Raw genomic sequence first — 24318 nt, 5'->3', positions numbered from 1 at the left:
TTGAGTAAGGATTCGACAAAGCTTATCCATCTAAAAACTCTTGAAGATACGTAAGCTGTAAATAACATGTGCCGAAGGCTCAAGATAGATAAGAGTTTGCTAGTGTGTTACTTGTTGGTGCTTCTATTTCTGTTTTCGTCAAACTGCTTTTGAAGGGGCCCTTTTGTAAGAAAATTACCGCTACTTCAGAAACATTAGATAAACAATAAGGCCCATGGAGTGTTTTTGAATATTTACAAGACATTAACATAACCTTTATGGAATGCTCAGTGCGTTTTGATTTGTTGACAACCGTGACGTATGGTACGAGTTAAAAACGGATGAAACTCCACTTTACCCGCAGGCCTGCCTGGGTTACGTATTGCCGACGTAAAAGTTCACTTTCATTCTGTGTCGTTGAGTATATTGACAAAATGTGAGGATTCTACCAAGACAAACGTGGCTCTAAATTTTATCTCATCTGCGTAAATTTTGTGCCTTATTCAGGGGGTATCTGTTTCAAAATGATGTCACTAAAGCAGTGGTGTGCAGTGATGACAATTTTTCTTACTTATCTTTCTCTCGGCGCTGTAATATTCCTGTATATTGAAGGGACAAATGAAGCTATGAGAAAACGTGCAGCAGAAAAAGAACTACATGAATTTTCGGGTAAGTAAACAAGTTTATTTGTCTGGAATATATGAATGTATTTGTTTTAATGACGTCATATACGAAGAAGCAATAAAATAAGATTAAATATATATCATTGGATGTCTACGCCAGAATTACTTATTCGATTTAGAAATCTCGATCTTGCACTTTTGTTTAAATAGTTATTAAAGAGTTAATAGAAGAATTTTAATGTTTCATGAATGTTTAAAGTTATTTTCTGTGTAAATATGTAGAAATGTAGCGAATGATTGATTGATTGTGTTCATTTTACTTCGCTTTTCTGCCAATCTTGTCTAATCGCGAAGATGAAATGAGTGATGATATATGATGACATTGATGAAGGGATACTCACAAGGAACACCCATGTCCAGGCCGGGATTCGAACCTGGGACCCCTGCCATCGTAGCAAGCCGTACTAATCACCCCAGCATCGCATTCAATAGAACCGAAAATTAAATAATGAAAATCGAAGCCAATTCTCCTGCGTGCAGTCAGATACCCGAAAAATCATGAAACTTCAAAATATATTTATATGGCTTTTATTGTGAATATATTGTACAATTAAATCAATGATTAGTTCATGTCAGTGGCGGTGTTTAGGGTGGTGAGGGGCAGTTTTCCCCATTTCTAGCCACTTTTGCCCCCGCACTATGCTAAATGCTATCTAACAAGGGAAAATAGATGTCCTTGCCCCCCCCCCCCTAGTTTTGGAACCCAATCGCCGCCACTGGTTCACGTTATTATTTGTATGGCTTAGACAATGTTGGTCTAACTTCTACAACTAACACGTTCTTAAAATTTCCTATCCTCTTCCTAAAAACTAAGCACGAAATGGGAGCTAGTTTATGTACATTTCTTTAATTAATTTGCATCAAATCCACGCTAACGCCACCAAAATTGAGATCTTCGAAAAACAAAATGTGAAATGAGGATTAGCCTTTCCTTAGAAGTGATTTATTCTCCATAGTTCAGAAGCACATACAAACATGATGGAATTATAAAACATATCATCTTATGTTATTGTGATAAATACGAACATAGTACATAGTGTAGATGTGTCTCTTTTGGCCAAAGCACTGACTATTCAAAGACGGAAATTGATAACTCAAATAGATATTTGTAACTTCTTGCATTTGTAGCACAGTGTTAATGCACGAAGCCGGAACTACAGTGTTAGTAATTATGCTTTCACGAAATATTTTGTCACGACAGTAATCTTCCACTGTTGGTTTTAATCTTGTGGTCACGTTTTCAGCCTCAATTTAGTTTTAACCCTAGCTTACGTACCTCAAGGGAGGGATCACAGGCCCACACTTCATTGTATCACTAAAATTCAGGGAACCATTTTGTTATTGAATCACCGCTTCCTTTGTTATTTATATAGGTGAGTAGAGTTGAAAATACTTGGCGGACATTAATTTATTCATAACGACGCTCGGCTATTGTTATTCTGTCATTTTTAATTATGATTAATGTTTTTTTAATTCAGTATCGAGGGTGACGCTATTGTTATTTAATCAAGTGCCACGTGTCGGGGGTGGAGGAGGAGATGAGTCATCGATGACTCATGCACACGTGTGAGTTTGAAATTAATGGTTTTCCATTAGTGCACAAAAGATACTATTATGTATTCCGTTTTTGACCTAAGCTAACCTTTTGTTGTATATTATATATGCGTTTCTGCCGGATATGAGTCACAGATGATTTATACAGACGTTGGAGTTTGGAATTAATGGTTTTTCCATTAAGGTACAAAAGACACTATTGTGGAGTTCGTTTTCGGACTATTCTAACACTATTGTTGTATATTATATATGCATTTCTGCCGGATATGAGTCAGGGGTGCTTTATGCACACGTGGGAACTTGGAATTAATGGTTTTTCCATTAATGTACAAAATACATTTTCGACCTATTCTAAGGCGTCACGTCCGGCCATTTTGGCGTCGGTGGTGAGTCATATTTGGTATAATTAAGGATCCGGATTTACCCGTATTCAACCGGTGCCGACGCGTTCGATCGGAGGTAGAAGATATTATAACACATGTTCGCTTTAAAGGCGAAGAAATTGAACGATGTATTCTATATGCAAACGAAGTATGCGAGCGGAATCCATGTTATTAATATTAACCTGTTACGGAAGAACCTGTTATGTGGTTGCATTCATCGGCACCCCCAAACCGCGCGCGTTCATGGACACGCGTGGGGGAAGAAAGGGTCGCCATTGTTACGGCCCCCTTCGCTTGGTCTTCTTCCGAAGTTGAATGGAAGTCAAGTGTCGCCAAATTTTTACACACGAGTATTGATTTTCTTTGAGGTTCCAATTTTATTTGGCAGAAGTAATCTACGCGTTATTTCTGCCGCCTTTCGTAACATTGCAAAGACTATTTGACCAAAACCGTAAGGAATTTGGCTGAACTAAGAACATTCAGTTCCAGTATCTACAAGTTAAAGTGGATGGCAGCCACTATTTGCCCTTATTTCGGGGTTGTGAACCACGGACCATTTGATTATTGCCTTATATACATCAGGATTCACGTAAAATTGACCAGATGTTTTTTACTGTTAGGGACAATATTTCGCATTTTTTTGTGTGTTTTTACTCAGAAAACGCTATTTGAACGATTCAAGCAAGAGTTCGCATGCCAATTTAGACACACAAACTGTGTTTCTTCAACTTTAGCTGAAATTTAGGTTTATTTTTTACTCTAATATCACAATTTCTTCTATTCAGACAACATTTTTTATTAAATTTTGGACTCACAAAGATATTTTTCAACTTTTAACTTGTTATTTTAAAAGTTTATTTCCATTTTTTACTCTAATATCACAATTTCTTCTATTCAGGCAACATTTTTTATTAAATTTTGGACTCACAAAGACATTTTTCAACTTTTAACTTGCTATTTTAAAAGTTTATTTCCATTTTTACTCTAATATCACAATTTCATCTATTCTGGCAGGAGTGTTTATTCCAGTTTAGACTTGCAAAGATAATTTTTTCAACTTCTTTTATTAATTTTTCTATTTATTGCCTTTTGTATCTTATATTTATTAATTCTTAACTTTGAGTTTTGTTCTTTATTTAAAGAATTTCTCTAATCACTAAGGAAGAAGTACTTTTAAGTAAAACTGTACCCACAAACTTTATTATTACTATTATTATAATTATTATTATTATTATTGTTGTTTTTTGTTTTGATGTAGTTGTTGAATCTTGTTGTTGTTGTTAGGGTTTATTGACTTCCACTACGGTATTTTTGGTTTGCTTCGTAGGAAAGTTTGTTTATTTTAGAGTTTCCTCGGTATTTTCTTACTGTTAGGGTAGGTAAAGTTTCCTAAATATATGAGTAGGGTTCCATATATTCTTGTTCTTGCATGTTTTTCATATGATGTGATCACCACAACTCTCCAAGTGATTTTACTGCATGTTTCCATTTTTATTGAGGCTTAGTGATTCATAGAGCCACTTTATGCATGAGAGAAAGCTTGAAAATTTCGATCTCAGATAGCCGTCAACCTTATGTCAGAGTATTTTCGAGTATATTTTAGTCTTATTATGGGGCAGTAGAATATCATGGCTTGCTTATTTTTTAAGTATGTTGCGCAGTTATTGTATTTTTGCTTTTGCTTTCTAGATAAACTGTATGAAATGTTTAATATTTGTACTTTTTGCACTTATAAGAGGCCAAACTTTTACTGTAACTAAAATTATTATCTCTCTAAGCACTGAAACCCCTTTACCAAGAGTACTATAACTGAATGTTTATTAATATTGTTTCTTTCATCCCTTAAATATAACTACTTAACAATATAATGACAAATCACAGGACAAGACGATGTTAGCAGATGACTACGTGGCTCTTAAGTCCACCTGCCAAACTTTTCTTACCATGTTATTTACCCTTATAGTCTTTTATTCGGGGTACGTTTCAAGTACTACTTGACTTTTTGAGTGTTTGATTAACACCAGGGGTTATTTGTATCTGTTATGCTGTATTATTTGAGGCTTCTTTTTTTATTCTACAATCACTATATGTCCCTGAGAACTAAATTTCCACTGACTGAAGCTTAAAGCTTAGGCTCTACAGCATGTTGAATGGTTAAGCACTGGTCAATATGAATTTTACAGAGGCTAGTAGGAGGCATAGGAACACACGCCAGAGCCTTATTAGCGTGCAAGAAGCATTTTCAGGGAGTACTACGAGGAAACGAAGTTGATTTTTTTGAGGGCTTTACCAGTTACACAGCCAATATTTGCTATTTCAAGTAACTACATGTACCAAAACATTTTACAGCCCAACACTAACTAGACTTCAATTTATATTTTATTAGGTGCTAAATGTAGCAAGAACACTGATTGTACATACTTTTGAGAATCCAACTATTTCAGGATTTTTTCTATGTACGCATATTTTTATTGATTACTAACTTTAACAGACCAATCAGGAAGACGCCAAAATTCACTAAACTTAGTACTATAGTGTATGTGATTGCATGAAAAGTAGAAATTATAACAACCACAAGATTTCGCTTTTTTTGCTTTTGGGACTAATCGTGACGCTGAGGATGAATGGATGGCCTAAAATCTTAAGGACTGGATGTATTTTACCATTACAGACGCCTATGTAGAAACACTAGAGTACTGTTAGCTTTCAAAATTGAGGTTATACTGTACTGTTTTTTAAATATTTCGTATTTGGCACGCTTAACAAGTTACATTTATATCCATTTCAGGACAAATATTGCTAAAACTCTCAAATTAATGTGTACAACTTTATATTTCTGCTATCAAAGGAATTAACAATCCTATTTTACAAACAAAGGGTATTGTTTACACTTTATTTACTTCAATCTGAGACTAATATTTTACAGTAATTGAATCATTCAGCCCTAGTCAATATTTTACTGCATCAGAAAGTTTGTTATTAATCTAATAAGTATCCTATTTTGTGCTATTCTAACGCAAACGTTGTTTAATTCACTGGTTATAATGCAAACTTTTGCACAAATTCGATATATTCACTACCTTCAAACCAAACAATTGTACTTATTTAGCGCATTTCATTTATATTTCTTGTAATTAACTTATGTTTCTTATAATTAACAAACTAAACTAATTACTTTGGCATGTTAAAAACCTTATTTTTTACTATTTCCTATTCTATCAGGTTCTATATTGCTGTTTTTATCAATTATGTAAGACCACACTCTGGTAAATGCACATATATTCTCTTTTATACACACGCACGTCACACACACACACACACACACACACACATTTACACACTTATACGAACATACATCTGACGTTTTTCAATATTTTGCTATGAAGTTTGCATCCACGCTATTCAAACAAGGGCAGGCAATGTAGTATTTATGAGTATTAGTAATCCCAAAGTGGTGTTTTTGGTGTCCAAGTTCAGATGAGAGGCTGCTATGTGCCTTTTGCAGGGGATTGCATGTGAAGTGTATGCATATTGAGCATTATTGAGTGTGTAGGCTTCCAAGTTTTGCTGTTATTTTCCTATAATTCTGTGAGACTGTAGAGAGTTCTCCCTTTTCAACCAGTTTTCTTTCATTGATTGGATACTTTTTGGGAACTTAGCAGTTTTTTATGTTATGAAGCAGATTGTTGTAGAATATTTTGCATGGTCTTTTGTGATATTGAGTGCCTGCTGTAACGGAAGTAAGTATCTTTCCTTCTTGTGTTGATGTTCTCGTGTAGGTTTCCTATTTTCGGTCAAGTTGCAGTAGGGAACTTAGCAGTTTTTATGTTATGAAGCAGATTGTTGTAGAATATTTTGCATGGTCTTTTGTGATATTGAGTGGGTGCTGTAATGGTAGTAAGTATCTTTCCTTTTTGTGTTGATGTTCTTGTGTAGGTTTCCTATTTTCTGTCAAGTTGCAGTACTTAGAATAATCGCTACTGTCTTATTGATCTACGAAGCTCCTTTGAATAATCATTTGCATGTGACCCTATACTCCACGTTGTACTTTGTTCTGGGAGCTATCTTTTGAAGCCTTGGCATTCTGCTAGTACAGTATTATTATCGTAGAGGTAAATTAGTTCGTGAAAATATGTATTTTTCTGATTAACTATAGTCGCTTAGTTGTTCTAGCAGGTATAAGTAGTTACTGCTGATGTTGTTAATTTTCTATTCGCAGGGGCTATGTATGATGTAGCGTATTTGTGTTGGCTGTCCCTTTTATTCCTATGTTGTTGAGTTTCTCCATAAGCATGTCCTGTTTTACTCTATTCTATGCCTTGTTGCTGCTAGATATCTGAGGTATGTTGCTGGTTCATATCTGAGTTAGCTTGTTTGACTATCTATTATTTTTGCTATGGCTGTGGCTATTGATGTCCCTTTCTGAATTCCATGTTGGTTTCTGTTTATCCTTGTTGCTGCTTGTTATCTGAGTTAGGTTGTTTGACTTCAGGACTATCCTTTTTTAACTTTATTGTTGATTGCTGTTTTGTTTATTTCCTTATTTGTTTTTATTTGTCTACTGAATCTATTTGTTTTGTGTCTTGTAATATTATTTACTATAGTAACAAAATTATTTTTAAAAATTGATATTTATCACCATACTTGTATATTTCTTGTTCAGTATTTGTCAAAGTTTAATTTATTTTGTCCGCTATCTTTAGCAAGTAACACTATTTTGAAATTTAATATATAAATTCCTGAAAATTTACTGTAATTTTATATCAACTAACATATTTATTTTAACAAAAATAACAAAATTGTACAAAAGTTCAAATAGCAGAAGAATTGTACTCTTAAATTATTAACTTTGAAAGAATAGTATTTTTAAAACATTAACTTTGAAAAAATGTACTTTTAAAACATTAACTTTGTAAAAATTGTACTTTTAAAACATCAACTTTGTAAAAATTGTACTTTTAAAACATTAACTTTGTAAAAATTGTACTTTTAAAACATTCACTTTGAAAAAAATGTACTTTACACCAGAAATAATCAAATATATAGGAAAGAAGGAGAAGTTCTGTTGCTCAGAATAATAAATGTGGGATGGAAGGAAAATAATTTTGTTACTATAGTAAATAATATTACAAGACACAAAACAAATAGATTCAGTAGACAAATAAAAACAAATAAGGAAATAAACAAAACAGCAATCAACAATAAAGTTAAAAAAGGATAGTCCTGAAGTCAAACAACCTAACTCAGATAACAAGCAGCAACAAGGATAAACAGAAACCAACATGGAATTCAGAAAGGGACATCAATAGCCACAGCCATAGCAAAAATAATAGATAGTCAAACAAGCTAACTCAGATATGAACCAGCAACATACCTCAGATATCTAGCAGCAACAAGGCATAGAATAGAGTAAAACAGGACATGCTTATGGAGAAACTCAACAACATAGGAATAAAAGGGACAGCCAACACAAATACGCTACATCATACATAGCCCCTGCGAATAGAAAATTAACAACATCAGCAGTAACTACTTATACCTGCTAGAACAACTAAGCGACTATAGTTAATCAGAAAAATACATATTTTCACGAACTAATTTACCTCTACGATAATAATACTGTACTAGCAGAATGCCAAGGCTTCAAAAGATAGCTCCCAGAACAAAGTACAACGTGGAGTATAGGGTCACATGCAAATGATTATTCAAAGGAGCTTCGTAGATCAATAAGACAGTAGCGATTATTCTAAGTACTGCAACTTGACAGAAAATAGGAAACCTACACAAGAACATCAACACAAAAAGGAAAGATACTTACTACCATTACAGCACCCACTCAATATCACAAAAGACCATGCAAAATATTCTACAACAATCTGCTTCATAACATAAAAACTGCTAAGTTCCCTACTGCAACTTGACCGAAAATAGGAAACCTACACGAGAACATCAACACAAGAAGGAAAGATACTTACTTCCGTTACAGCAGGCACTCAATATCACAAAAGACCATGCAAAATATTCTACAACAATCTGCTTCATAACATAAAAAACTGCTAAGTTCCCAAAAAGTATCCAATCAATGAAAGAAAACTGGTTGAAAAGGGAGAACTCTCTACAGTCTCACAGAATTATAGGAAAATAACAGCAAAACTTGGAAGCCTACACACTCAATAATGCTCAATATGCATACACTTCACATGCAATCCCCTGCAAAAGGCACATAGCAGCCTCTCATCTGAACTTGGACACCAAAAACACCACTTTGGGATTACTAATACTCATAAATACTACATTGCCTGCCCTTGTTTGAATAGCGTGGATGCAAACTTCATAGCAAAATATTGAAAAACGTCAGATGTATGTTCGTATAAGTGTGTAAATGTGTGTGTGTGTGTGTGTGTGTGTGACGTGCGTGTGTATAAAAGAGAATATATGTGCATTTACCAGAGTGTGGTCTTACATAATTGATAAAAACAGCAATATAGAACCTGATAGAATAGGAAATAGTAAAAAATAAGGTTTTTAACATGCCAAAGTAATTAGTTTAGTTTGTTAATTATAAGAAACATAAGTTAATTACAAGAAATATAAATGAAATGCGCTAAATAAGTACAATTGTTTGGTTTGAAGGTAGTGAATATATCGAATTTGTGCAAAAGTTTGCATTATAACCAGTGAATTAAACAACGTTTGCGTTAGAATAGCACAAAATAGGATACTTATTAGATTAATAACAAACTTTCTGATGCAGTAAAATATTGACTAGGGCTGAATGATTCAATTACTGTAAAATATTAGTCTCAGATTGAAGTAAATAAAGTGTAAACAATACCCTTTGTTTGTAAAATAGGATTGTTAATTCCTTTGATAGCAGAAATATAAAGTTGTACACATTAATTTGAGAGTTTTAGCAATATTTGTCCTGAAATGGATATAAATGTAACTTGTTAAGCGTGCCAAATACGAAATATTTAAAAAACAGTACAGTATAACCTCAATTTTGAAAGCTAACAGTACTCTAGTGTTTCTACATAGGCGTCTGTAATGGTAAAATACATCCAGTCCTTAAGATTTTAGGCCATCCATTCATCCTCAGCGTCACGATTAGTCCCAAAAGCAAAAAAAGCGAAATCTTGTGGTTGTTATAATTTCTACTTTTCATGCAATCACATACACTATAGTACTAAGTTTAGTGAATTTTGGCGTCTTCCTGATTGGTCTGTTAAAGTTAGTAATCAATAAAAATATGCGTACATAGAAAAAATCCTGAAATAGTTGGATTCTCAAAAGTATGTACAATCAGTGTTCTTGCTACATTTAGCACCTAATAAAATATAAATTGAAGTCTAGTTAGTGTTGGGCTGTAAAATGTTTTGGTACATGTAGTTACTTGAAATAGCAAATATTGGCTGTGTAACTGGTAAAGCCCTCAAAAAAATCAACTTCGTTTCCTCGTAGTACTCCCTGAAAATGCTTCTTGCACGCTAATAAGGCTCTGGCGTGTGTTCCTATGCCTCCTACTAGCCTCTGTAAAATTCATATTGACCAGTGCTTAACCATTCAACATGCTGTAGAGCCTAAGCTTTAAGCTTCAGTCAGTGGAAATTTAGTTCTCAGGGACATATAGTGATTGTAGAATAAAAAAAGAAGCCTCAAATAATACAGCATAACAGATACAAATAACCCCTGGTGTTAATCAAACACTCAAAAAGTCAAGTAGTACTTGAAACGTACCCCGAATAAAAGACTATAAGGGTAAATAACATGGTAAGAAAAGTTTGGCAGGTGGACTTAAGAGCCACGTAGTCATCTGCTAACATCGTCTTGTCCTGTGATTTGTCATTATATTGTTAAGTAGTTATATTTAAGGGATGAAAGAAACAATATTAATAAACATTCAGTTATAGTACTCTTGGTAAAGGGGTTTCAGTGCTTAGAGAGATAATAATTTTAGTTACAGTAAAAGTTTGGCCTCTTATAAGTGCAAAAAGTACAAATATTAAACATTTCATACAGTTTATCTAGAAAGCAAAAGCAAAAATACAATAACTGCGCAACATACTTAAAAAATAAGCAAGCCATGATATTCTACTGCCCCATAATAAGACTAAAATATACTCGAAAATACTCTGACATAAGGTTGACGGCTATCTGAGATCGAAATTTTCAAGCTTTCTCTCATGCATAAAGTGGCTCTATGAATCACTAAGCCTCAATAAAAATGGAAACATGCAGTAAAATCACTTGGAGAGTTGTGGTGATCACATCATATGAAAAACATGCAAGAACAAGAATATATGGAACCCTACTCATATATTTAGGAAACTTTACCTACCCTAACAGTAAGAAAATACCGAGGAAACTCTAAAATAAACAAACTTTCCTACGAAGCAAACCAAAAATACCGTAGTGGAAGTCAATAAACCCTAACAACAACAACAAGATTCAACAACTACATCAAAACAAAAAACAACAATAATAATAATAATAATTATAATAATAGTAATAATAAAGTTTGTGGGTACAGTTTTACTTAAAAGTACTTCTTCCTTAGTGATTAGAGAAATTCTTTAAATAAAGAACAAAACTCAAAGTTAAGAATTAATAAATATAAGATACAAAAGGCAATAAATAGAAAAATTAATAAAAGAAGTTGAAAAAATTATCTTTGCAAGTCTAAACTGGAATAAACACTCCTGCCAGAATAGATGAAATTGTGATATTAGAGTAAAAATGGAAATAAACTTTTAAAATAGCAAGTTAAAAGTTGAAAAATGTCTTTGTGAGTCCAAAATTTAATAAAAAATGTTGCCTGAATAGAAGAAATTGTGATATTAGAGTAAAAAATGGAAATAAACTTTTAAAATAACAAGTTAAAAGTTGAAAAATATCTTTGTGAGTCCAAAATTTAATAAAAAATGTTGTCTGAATAGAAGAAATTGTGATATTAGAGTAAAAAATAAACCTAAATTTCAGCTAAAGTTGAAGAAACACAGTTTGTGTGTCTAAATTGGCATGCGAACTCTTGCTTGAATCGTTCAAATAGCGTTTTCTGAGTAAAAACACACAAAAAAATGCGAAATATTGTCCCTAACAGTAAAAAACATCTGGTCAATTTTACGTGAATCCTGATGTATATAAGGCAATAATCAAATGGTCCGTGGTTCACAACCCCGAAATAAGGGCAAATAGTGGCTGCCATCCACTTTAACTTGTAGATACTGGAACTGAATGTTCTTAGTTCAGCCAAATTCCTTACGGTTTTGGTCAAATAGTCTTTGCAATGTTACGAAAGGCGGCAGAAATAACGCGTAGATTACTTCTGCCAAATAAAATTGGAACCTCAAAGAAAATCAATACTCGTGTGTAAAAATTTGGCGACACTTGACTTCCATTCAACTTCGGAAGAAGACCAAGCGAAGGGGGCCGTAACAATGGCGACCCTTTCTTCCCCCACGCGTGTCCATGAACGCGCGCGGTTTGGGGGTGCCGATGAATGCAACCACATAACAGGTTCTTCCGTAACAGGTTAATATTAATAACATGGATTCCGCTCGCATACTTCGTTTGCATATAGAATACATCGTTCAATTTCTTCGCCTTTAAAGCGAACATGTGTTATAATATCTTCTACCTCCGATCGAACGCGTCGGCACCGGTTGAATACGGGTAAATCCGGATCCTTAATTATACCAAATATGACTCACCACCGACGCCAAAATGGCCGGACGTGACGCCTTAGAATAGGTCGAAAATGTATTTTGTACATTAATGGAAAAACCATTAATTCCAAGTTCCCACGTGTGCATAAAGCACCCCTGACTCATATCCGGCAGAAACGCATATATAATATACAACAATAGTGTTAGAATAGTCCGAAAACGAACTCCACAATAGTGTCTTTTGTACCTTAATGGAAAAACCATTAATTCCAAACTCCAACGTCTGTATAAATCATCTGTGACTCATATCCGGCAGAAACGCATATATAATATACAACAAAAGGTTAGCTTAGGTCAAAAACGGAATACATAATAGTATCTTTTGTGCACTAATGGAAAACCATTAATTTCAAACTCACACGTGTGCATGAGTCATCGATGACTCATCTCCTCCTCCACCCCCGACACGTGGCACTTGATTAAATAACAATAGCGTCACCCTCGATACTGAATTAAAAAAACATTAATCATAATTAAAAATGACAGAATAACAATAGCCGAGCGTCGTTATGAATAAATTAATGTCCGCCAAGTATTTTCAACTCTACTTAGGTGCATTAATTATATTAGTTACAAAAATTACCATAATTTATAAAAAATAAGAACCAGGAGTGTCACACTAAACCTAGGAAAACATATTAAAGTATTATCAGTGCTTTTTGTTTATATACATTCAGTTTTTTAGTAATAATTACAAAAATTACCATCATTACCAACCAATTGTACACTATTTCAGACATAATTGTCATGTCGCAACACTCAACCCGAAGGGGGCCCACCACGTGAATTTTGCCTCCATTTTTTTGGAGAAAAGTAATAAAGAAATAATGGGAACACTCTAGGGAACAATGTAATTTATTTTCAATTTCTTTATAAAAATATTAACAGTTGAAAATCGAAAAAAAAGTGGTGGTTAGCTAGGGTTAAGAAAGATCGGAGATAAGAAGAGAGAAAAAAAGGGAAGAGACACAGTCAAAGGGGAAACGATAATACAACACAAGAACACAGAGAAACGGTGAAAGAGACAGTGGCAGAGAACCGAGAGAGAGAAAGAGAAAGTAAGTGAGTGTGAAAGAGGGAAGAATAAAGGGAAAAATGAATTAGAAATGAGGGGGAGAGAAGGAGAAAGAACTAAGTAAAGGAGACACGATGAAAGAAGAGAAACGGATTGGGAAAAGGAGAGGTATAAACAGCAAAATACAACGACAGAGGGAGAAGATCAAGAGAGATGTATACACATGGAGATGACGTTTTATAAGTAGAGTTTCTCGAATATAGTCCTAGGACAAAATGTGCTAAATTATATGATGTACTAGTAAAGTAAGGTGAATTTTCGATTATTGAAAAACGTGCATAGAAAAAATATGAAACTGTAGTATGTTTGACACATGGTATAACACTACATTCGACATAGGAACCACTGCCTTCGTGGGCATATCGTGTGAGGTGGGTCAGGGAAATGCCCATTCCGTGGTGTTTTTGGTCCTCACTCATATTTTTGGGCACTCAGCGCGCACACTTTCCTGAAGCCAAGTTGGTCATGGACGATACTCCTCACTGAACCATGAGATGTTCAATGCATCAGCAATGTCATGCAACCTGACTCTTCTGTCTTCACGAATCATCGCATCACACGTCTCACACGTTGCTGTCGGTGATGGACGTTGCTGGTCTGCCATTTCTGTCATCATCTGTCACACTACTCCTACCACTTGCAAATGAGTTACACCACACACACTTGTTTCTGCGACATAACACTCTCTCCATAGACCTCCAACAATTCTCGATGAATTTCAGATGGTTTCTTTCCTTTGACCCATGAAAAACTAATAACACTGCGCACCTCCTCCTTGGAGCAATGTTCAAGTCGTTGCGCCATCTTTGAATTGCTCTAGGTACCAGACGGGTTGACGTAGAAGACTGTAATTGCCGTCAGACTTGCATCACCTTGGTACCTGACACATACAAAAAAATTGATTAGCTACTCTGGGTTTTACAGACAAATTCACCTTACTTTTTGATACAACTAGTAAGTAATTTTGTGTACTTTCCAGTAATGTAGTTTTATGAAATCCTCATTTGTTAATGTCATCCTTGAGGAATGTTTCTCATGAAACAGAAGAGGAACTATTGTCGGTTTGTTTCATTACTTACTTTCGAACTCAATATCAATTCATTCCTATGCACTGCATCGTTAGTTCTATTATATGTTTTCTTTATTCAGCGCATTTGCATTGCCCCTTATCAACATGAACTTCACCTTTTATTTGGCACTGGGAATCTATATTATTTTGTTCCGCAGTTCGGTGTTATTTTTCGCGGTTTATTAAAAAGATCGGCGTTATCTTATTATTCTAACTTATTAATTGTCATCTTTGCGATGAGCCAAAAGTGTCAGAAGAGCAAAGTAAAATAAAGCAAAATAAAAAATAAGTAAAATGAAAAAATGACGAGAAGCATAGGTAATTAAATTCAAGCGACAGAAATTGTATTGCTGCTAAGATAGATGTTCCTAGGTTTATTGCCCAGCTTTTAACGAGATGTCAATGATTACATTCATTTGTAAAAAATTGTATGTAACTTAACATTCCATACCTGTCAGTAGCTCTACATTTTTTTTTCTTTCTAGGGGGCATCGTCCATCTGCCCTCTTGCTTAATCTCTACAATGAGGATGAATGACAGCGAGATATAACTGATGAAAGTGTGATAATAAAGCATTCATGCCTAGGTCGCCATTCAAACCCGTCTGTTCAACTAGTGCCATCGGTCTGTCCAATCGGACATCTTTTCAACGCGTCTGTCACCAAGGCAGCGAATGGATATTTGTATATGAAATTGGCCAGATTATATACAGTATATACACAGTGAATAAAATTACATTTAGATATTTTGCTTCATGTGTATTTTTATAGCTCCGTCTAGTTCTCCTCACTTTTTGACTCTCTCTGCACTCACGCGTCTAGTTGGTTACTGATGTATGCACCGTTTGCACTTTTTTCTGGAGCGGTGTGGTGTGTGGTATACGATCACGTGGTGATTGTTAACTAATCAAATTAATATTTAAAGCAGCAGACAGGCATTCGTTGAATCTTTTGGACTTTAACGCCGATTTTCTACATGGTTGAGCCTACATGTTGTGTCAAAAAGTGTAACGAACTAATCGAAGATTGTGTGTTTGCTTGCAGAACTGTTCCACGCTCATCTTGTGCCCCGCGGAATTGACAGCCAAGGCCGACAGGAGTTGTTCGTCCAGCTGTCTAACTTCTGCGGAAAGCCCGTCGACATGAATTTGACCGACTTCAGGGAAACGTTCGAATGGGACTACTACACCGCCTTCTTCTTCGCTTTCACCACCGTCTCCACCATAGGTGAGCAGAACATTCACATTAGATTATTCTTAGTATCAATGACCTACCGGTGCGACTTCAGACGAATCCACCGGAAAAGTTCCAAAATTGCACAGTCCTTGAGCAAACTAGAATGGGTCACTTACGTTACAGTTTGACAAGTGTTGTTGCTATACCCTGTCTCATCTATCTCTGGACCAGGCGAACAAGTCTCTGCGCAAGGCTCCGCTAATGAACACGTGAGAGGGAACGGGATTGCATGGAGTTATGAGCCTTCGCAGCAGCGTGTACTGCTTCGCCATACCCACTCCATTTTCTCCCCTTCTCTGACGATATGCGCGGCCTTGCTCTAGAGATATATGGGACAGGATATAGTGGTGCTGTAAATCCTCAAGACTTCCAAGCTAATGGGAGAAGGCCTGTAGTCGCGAAGATGAGAATGAGTGATGAAATTACTGAAGGCACACTCACAAAAAACGCCCAGGCCGGGATTTGAACCCGGTACCCCTGGCGTCTTAGCGCGCTGTGCTAACAACACCGCCAAGTGGCGCGACTTGAAGTAGGATAAGGACCATTAGCGTGCCTTCACCTCCTAATTCATAAAATGAACATGAAGCAGAGGCGTCTCGTGTGGGAAAAAGGGCAGCTTTCTCTGCGACGACATTCATGAGCATTTCTACATTCTAATTTCTTCATATAGGAGGAGTACTTATTTTACACGAGAGCTCTGAACTAAGCTTATATTACATTTCTTGGATCTGAAGTGAAAGAAAGTATTATTTTCCCACAATTGATGCATGCGTCACTTCAGATCCAAGAAATGTAATATAAGCTTAGTTCAGCGCTCTCGTGTAAAATAAATACTTCTCATATATTATAATCCTCTACGTCTCTTGTTTCCCCTTTAATACCAAAGAAGTGAGACGAGGATTGTCTTATCGGCGCAGTGGATGATCATATATTAGGTACTTAAAGTATACAATTGGAACTTAATATTCGTTAACCCAATATTTATTACAAAACATATTAGTACTTATACTTTCCAAATACAATTAATTCAACAGAAATGTCTATGGATTATCTCCCAGTTAACCTAGTTTAATTTGTCCCATTTGATAGTCAGCAGTCAGTAAGTAAAGGCTACACGAGTCAGAGCAAATCGCAACCCAGCCCAAAACCCCCCACAGCCAACATGACCCGGAGCAATCCACCAAAAAATCTAAACTAAAACAATTTCCTATTCTTGCACTTTTAAGAACTCAAAATAAATAAATAGACTTTAGGTAAATTACACCCGGCCATGAGGGCCTATAAAGGGCGATAGACTGTAATGCAATATACTCAGCCTGTCCAGCCAGTGTCCAGTACGTCAGAAGTCTCTCGTAGTCGGCAAGGATCTTCCACGCTAAACTTCTCGCTCGACCAGACCAGGCTTACAATATGAAGAAATTAGAATGTAGAAATGCTCATGAATGTCGTCGCAGAGCAAGCTGTCATTTTTCCCACAATTGACGTATGTGCAGCATGAACCGCATGCGTTCACGAGACGCCTCTGACATGAAGTAACACAAGCATTAGTAACTAAAAAAAAGTTACTCATTATTCTTCAAATAATTATAAAGCTATCAAGTTACTTTCAATGTTATTGTAACGAGCCAACGGCATGTTAATTTTATCTCATATAATTATATATTGGCATTTAAGACAAGACAACCCACACATGAGATTGTTTGTTCCACAAACAAGTTCAACAATTAGGTTAGCGAACAGATAACGACGTGAAAGGTTTCCGCCACACACAGGAAGCTGTTCTATTAGCCAGTGGCGGCGATTGTGTTCCAAAACTGGTGGTACAAGGTGCCAAAAGGACAGTTTGGTCTCCCGTGGTAGATAATGTTCATAGTGCGGGGGTAAAAATTGTGGGAAGCAACTGCTCCCTACGTTCCCAAGAATCGCAGCCACTTCTATTAGCACACGGCAAGATGTCAGATTCCTAATTCAAAAAAATGCAGGATTGATGTTGGCTGAGAAATATGTCTAATTTACTTGTAGATCTTGTTTGTGCAAAAATAGAAATAAATAGCATGTCAGAGCATGAATATTTGGTCATTAAGAGAACTTGGAAATAAAAATATTCATATCCATTATACAAAATATATTTATAGCTAATTTGAAATCCATTGCCAGTCTTAAAATAACGAATTAAGTAGTAACCGAAAGTGTAACTTACCTAACTGAAACTGTAACTCAGTTTTACTAAGTAATAAGTAGCGAAATTAATAATTAATTACTTTTAGACTTACTTTTGTGCATGTTTTAGCATGGAAGAGAATTTTGTATCATATTAGCTTTGTATTTTCATGTTTAAATTTATGGGCATCCCCGGTGGCACACTGGTAGCGTCGTCGCCTTGTGATCAATGGGTCCCGGGTTCGATACCCGGTGGAGGCACATAGTGGTTCGGATCCCACTTTAAACTATAGATCCAGTCCCGATTAGCCTTACTGTGCATAAAGTGGACTTAAAACACCAAATCAACCATGCTTAAATTTATGAGGTTAATTTCATTTTTTTTATTAATACGAGGCCTGCTGGAAAAGTTTCTGCAATCAATATGAAAAAAGACACGTGAAATTCTGGGAATGGCTTCATTGATTTTCAAAGTATTCACCCTTAAGATCTATATACTTTTTTACTCCAATTTTGAAATCATTTTTTCCATTCTGAAGCTGTTACCTCAGAAACCGCTGTTCGGAATGCGTCAACAGCTGCTTCAGGCGATACAGATCGCTCACCACGCATGTTATTTTTCATGTGTGGGAACCAAAAGAAGTCATTAGGTGATAAGTCAGGTCATTACGGACAATGAGTCATTAATTCGACATTTTTACTGAACAAGAAATCAACAGCTTGTTGTGCTGAGTGGGAACTGGCGTTGTCGTGGTAAAGAATAATGCGACGATTTGCGTTTGATTTACGCAATTCATTGATGACCTCTGGCAAACAAATTGTTATATAGCAGTCAGCATTTATACAGTCCTTCGATCTTCTAAAGCTATTGTTGCCACATGTCCGGTATAACCGAAGAAACAAGCAATCATATGCTTGGCAGCACTCCTCGAACGAACAACTTTTGTTGGTTTCGGCTCACTTTGAAACACCCAAAGAGTGGATTGCTGTTTAGTTTCGGGTTCGTATGAATAGATCCAAGTTTCGTCCCCTGTAACGATGCGGTACACCAAATTTGACTTGCCTCGGTTTAAGTTTTGAGCATTTCTTTACACCAATTTACACGAGCCTGTTTTTGAGCTTCGGTCAAGTTGTGTGGGATCCAACGGCTTGAAAGTTTCCGTACGTTCAGATGACCATGAAAAATCGTATGTATTACTTTCATGTCAATGTTCAAGGATGCCTGAATCTCACGGTATGTCACATGCCGATCTCTCTCATTTCACGCACAACATCAACATTACTGGCAACAGCAGACGTGGATGGACGACCTTCACGAAATGCATCGCTGAGAAATGTGCGACCACGCTGAAATTCGGATCACAGTCCTAGGATAGTGCTTCTTCCCAAATAACAAAATGAAGTCGCTCGATGCATTGTTTCGGTATTAAACTACATTTGAAATCATAAAAAATCAATGCCCGAAAGTGTTCACGAGAAATTTCCATTTCTCACACGAAACTACATCTTCTAACTGCTGTGAAAAATAAACGAATAGTCTTAAACAAACAATCAAAGATAATTTAAACATAAAAAGGGTCTATTCTTCCGATTTTTATAATAGCGGAACACTAGCGCCACTATTGGTGGCAGTTTGCAGAAACTTTTCCAGCAGCCCTCGTAAAATCAATATTACGTTTAGATGGTCATCAGTGAGATGGCGATTAGTTAGTTGCCAGTGGGTTTATGCATGAAACATAATACACGAGCCATATACGTATCTTATCTAGGATAAAGTAACTCACATTTACTTTTTAAAGTAAGTGTAACTGAGTTACTTTTCAAAAGTGAACAGTTACTTTCAGAAAGTAATCTTCGGAAATCGTTATTTCAAAGTAAAAATTATCATGATAATACTTACAACCTTAGTGACAATGAAGTTCGACCAGTCACAAATATAGGAGTGGGTTGTGAAAGAAGAACACATGCATATGCTGAACATATTTTATTCAGCAGGCTACATGGAACAAAGGAAAACATAAATTTCCGCTGCAACGCAGCAATGTATGGTGTCCACACAAAATAAAACATTTTCGTCCATCTACACGTGACATTGAAGTTCGACCACTGTTAGAGGGGATCCTGTTTGCCATGGTGTGACGCCGCTCCGTCGGCGAATAACTGTGGCAATGCGTCGGGGCATGCTGCGGACGAGTCGTTCAAGGTATTCCACATCCTTGCGGTGCCATTCCTCCTGCAGGCAGGCGATAAGAGCAGCCACTGTCGTGGGTCCCCTCTGTTGCACACGTCGCTTAAGAACACGCCACACATTCTCAATGGGCGAGAGGTCGGGACTCGATGGTAGCCATGGCAGAGTTCGCACGTAATGGCGAGTCAACCATTCTCTTGTCAGCCGCGCTGTATGAGGCCTGGCATTGTCGTGTTGAAAGATGAGACGCCGCCTGTGGAACAGGTGCCTTCGCACTGTGGGAAGATGCCGCTCCAGTATGCGTGTATAGGCGTGTGCATTCACAATGCCCTCACAGACGTGTAGTGGGCCAACCCCAGATGCCGTCATGCATCCCCATACCATCACTGACGCAGGTTTCTGTACCAGACGTGCATAACATTTTGCTTCATTCCGTTCCTCCTTCCGACAAATGACTGTTTTCCGTATTTTCCCGTACACAACATTGAAAATGGATTCGTCCGTCCACAAAACCCTGTTCCACTGCTGAAATGTCCATCCCCGGTACATTCGTGCCCACCGTAGTCGATTGTCTTTGTTCAACATGGAAAGGAAGTGTTTACGTTTCGCCTTGTACACTCGGTAACCACATCGCTGTAGGTAACGGCGAATGGTTCTGGTTGACACTTCAATGTGAAAGCGTTCTCGAGTCCACAGTCGTAATTCGGCCACAGAAACATGATTGTTGGTCTGGATATAGCGCCTAAATATCCGTAGGTCACGCACGCTCAGCAGGCGTTTTCGACCGGGAGCCTTACCTGGCTCTGTAGTACCCGTATTTTGTGGTGTTTGATGATGCAATGGACGGTTGACTTGGGTAAGTTCAGTTGGCGCCCTATTTCCCGTTCACTGAGGCCATCCCTTTGCAACTCCACCGCTCTTCTCCTCACGGTGTTGTCAATAGGTTTGCCCCTGGCCATGGTGATGATGCACTGCGGTTCCTCGGTGCACAGCACGCGCTTATATACGGCGGACTCCCTTATCGTGTCCGTGACGTCATGCTTCCGTGGAATGCGCCACTATCTGTAATTTCCGTATGGGTCTGGTGCCTGGTCGAAGTTCAATGTCACGCGTATGTTCCCCGTTTTCGTTCTTTACGTGACCTTGGGTGCAACATGCTGGGATCACGATTCTTGCCTGCTCACACGCCTCCTCTTACACACGTGCGTCACTTCTGCGGGTCACCCATTCCACCGCCTATGCCTCTGTGCATTTAATCACGTATTCCTTTCTGGTCGAACTTCATTGTCACCAAGGTTGTAGATGGATCATATACCTGATTTCGTACAAAAAAAAAAATCAGCAGCACTTATTGTAATGTAGTAGCAATTACAACGTTTGATTATTTTCCAATCGCAGTGCTAATATTTTGTTGATTTCTGCAGGGTACGGGGATCTGATCCCCACCGACACGTTCGGGAGGATTTTCTGCATTCTCTTTGCTCTCATCGGAATCCCACTGAAGGGAATCATACTGGCAAACTTAGCAGATGTCTACAGCAGCAAGGTAAGAAAGTATGCCACCGTTTATTATTTTATTTACTAGCAATATTTGATAAATGTAATAGTCCTTGCAGATATAAATATGTTATTATTTTGTTCCACTTTCTTGACAGCTTGAGGTACACCGCCTTTCGGAGTGTAACTTAGTGTTGCTCAGTTACTAATCCTGGTCTTGAATACCGGGTAAGCCGTTAGGTTGTTCTTTTCTATTGCAGTAGTACATCGTTCGTCATCATTGCCGCGACTAACCTAAAACGGTAAACAAGCGATGCTTGCTTTTATTGAAATAAATTTAAGGGGGGGATTTAGTTGCAATAAACGCATAAACAATGTTTTATATACTCTATGTGATCAAAAATATCCGGACACTCACTGGAATTAGGGAGTGAAGTTCGAAGCATCCTCCATAGGATGCACTGGCAATCAATACCGTGTGGGGCCACCCTTGGCCTTGATGACAGCCTCCACTCTCGCAGGCATACTGGCAATCAGGTGGCGAAAGGTATCTTGGAGAATGGTGGCCCATTCTTCGCGGAGTGCCGAGATGAAAAAGAGCAGTGGATGTTGGTCGGCATGGTCTGGTTCGATGTCGGCGTTCCAAAACATCCCAGAGATGTTCAATGGGATTCAAATCGGGGCTTTGCGCAGGCCAGGTCATAAGTGGGACGTTGTTCTCTTGAAACCACTGTCCCACACGGCCCGCAGTGTGGACGGGCGCATTGTCGTTTGAAACACGCAATCATCATCCGCGAACTGTTCTTCGATGTTAAGCAGCACGAACGTTTGTAAAATGTCAACGTAATGATGTGCCGTGACAGTACCGTGCAAAGCAACGAGGGGGCCAAGCCCCTTCCAGAAAAAAAACATGCCCACACGTCAACCCACCTCCACCGAATTTCAGTGTCGACACAACACAGGATGATAAATGTCGTTCATGAGGCATTCGCCACACGCACATACGACCATCGGATCGCCACATGGTATAACGCGATTCGTCACTCCACATCACGGATTTCCACTGTTCTAACGACCAGTTGCGCCTCTCCTTACACTATGCGAGGCGGTGCTTTGCGTTTCGTTGGGTGATGTGGGGCTTATGGGCAGTCGCTCGTCCATGGTAACCGAGTCGTATACCTCACGTCGCACAGTCATGCTGCTAGGATTACATCCAGCCCTGGTTTGGAATTCCTGTGTGATGGTGGCGATCTTTGATTGCCGGTTCTCTCGTACTACCCTATTCAACACTCGGCGGTCTCTGTCTGTCAACATGGACGCTCGGCCAGAACGTTTTGCGGTTGTACACGTCCCATTACGTTTCCACTTTACTATCACATCGCCGACAGTGAACTTCGGGATGTTTAGGAGGGTGGATATCTCGCGCACTGACATGTTACTCCTGTGGCACCCAATCACTTCACCACGTTCGAAGTCTGTAAGTTCCTTCGACCGACCCATTCTGCTGTCTTGTGCACTATGTTGCCTGTAGTGATCCCCTGCTTGCCTCACCTCGCTGTAGATTGCACCATAGAGTGGCCTACTATGCGCAACACACATTTTGACTGGTGTCCGGATATTTTTGATCACATAGAGTATGTATATGAATATGTATATGTAGAGCAGCGGTGGCCTAGTCCGTAGGGCGTCTGGCTGCTACGTGGGAGACCCTGGTTCGATTCCCGGAGTGGGTGATCTAAGCTCGGATTTTTGTCCCCGCATAAAGCAGCTCTGGGACCGAGATCGAGAATGTGTGGGGCCCTACCACCACATTCCCTAAATGTGCCTTCATGGCACGGTGTATCAGGGAACTTTACCTTACCATACCTTATTTGTGTCCAATAAAGAAAGATATAAGCTTGAGAATTCCTTTCCTCAGAAGAAATTGTTCCATACATCGGAAATATTTGACTTAGAATGCTCTCGCTTTCCGTCTTCAGTTAACCAGTTGACAATTTCCAGTGTCGAATCATTTAAGTGTCTAGCAATGTAGTCCAAATTAATGCATTTGTGCTGGACTCTGTTTTATTCTTTTACTACTTGGAATATAATTCCTAGTACATATTGTGTTCTTTGCAATATAATCCTGTTTATACTTTTTAAAATACAGTAATCGCTTTTTGGAGGGGTGCGGGGTTTCGTGCCCCTCCCGCTAAATCCGCTAGTGGATGTATATTTGTGATGAATATGCACAATATGCGAATATGCTATTTATCAGTGCATTTTAATATTGTGTCGAATTTTATATATTCTATATGTTCATGTATTCAAAATGTATGCTGAGCGTATAAACATCCAAGTGTAAAGCTCAAAGTAAAATGATCGATGACTTGATTGCGAGACAATCGTTGATTGGCAACTTTGATCTTTTCAGTTGATCCGTGTTCATCACCAATACAAGGAACACGTCTACGAAAGTAGAACCGCCCTATTTGGCCAAATCCTGATGTACCTTGTCCCTGGATTCTGCGTCTTCATCTTTCTTCCTGCGGGAGTCTTCGTCTTCTTCGAGGGATGGGCGTTCGATGAGGCTGTGTACTACTCCTTTGTCACTCTCGCCACCATAGGATTTGGAGATTACGTAGCAGGTAAGGTGCCAATAAGAAATATTGGAGGTACAAGATCATCCTTGAAGCGAGCATCCTCCTCCGAGAATGATCTTCCATTTCGATCTTGCAGTCGTGGACTTGACGTGAAAATCTTTCCAATTGCACTTCGACAGCAGCACTAA

The 24318-nt window shown here is 37.9% G+C and overlaps 1 protein-coding gene across 1 annotated transcript; it reads left to right on the top strand.

Moving 5' to 3' along the window:
• The first annotated feature begins 552 nt into the window (after nucleotides 1-552).
• LOC145980826 (open rectifier potassium channel protein 1-like) lies at nucleotides 553-24318 on the top strand. The gene is made up of 4 exons (XM_083113915.1): nucleotides 553-648; nucleotides 15512-15694; nucleotides 21476-21597; nucleotides 23962-24318. The coding sequence occupies exons 1-4, from the start codon at nucleotides 606-608 to the stop codon at nucleotides 24316-24318; spliced, it is 705 nt and encodes a 234-aa protein (XP_082970041.1). The 5' UTR covers nucleotides 553-605.

Source organism: Lepisma saccharinum, chromosome 28, assembly GCF_977018435.1.
Source record: "Lepisma saccharinum chromosome 28, izLepSacc3.1, whole genome shotgun sequence".
Classification (NCBI taxonomy): domain Eukaryota; kingdom Metazoa; phylum Arthropoda; class Insecta; order Zygentoma; family Lepismatidae; genus Lepisma; species Lepisma saccharinum.
The sequence above is the reverse complement of the archived record's forward strand: the minus strand, read 5'-3'. Positions and strand labels throughout refer to the sequence as shown.

What these genes read in the sequence shown, in the direction of transcription:
- LOC145980826 (XM_083113915.1), top strand. Translation starts at nt 606, where the DNA reads ATGAGAAAACGTGCAGCAGAAAAAGAACTACATGAATTTTCGG. An exon ending in CACCACCGTCTCCACCATAG is followed by an intron (nt 15,695 to 21,475) that starts GTGAGCAGAACA and finishes TGATTTCTGCAG; the next exon opens with GGTACGGGGATCTGATCCCC. An exon ending in CAGATGTCTACAGCAGCAAG is followed by an intron (nt 21,598 to 23,961) that starts GTAAGAAAGTAT and finishes TGATCTTTTCAG; the next exon opens with TTGATCCGTGTTCATCACCA.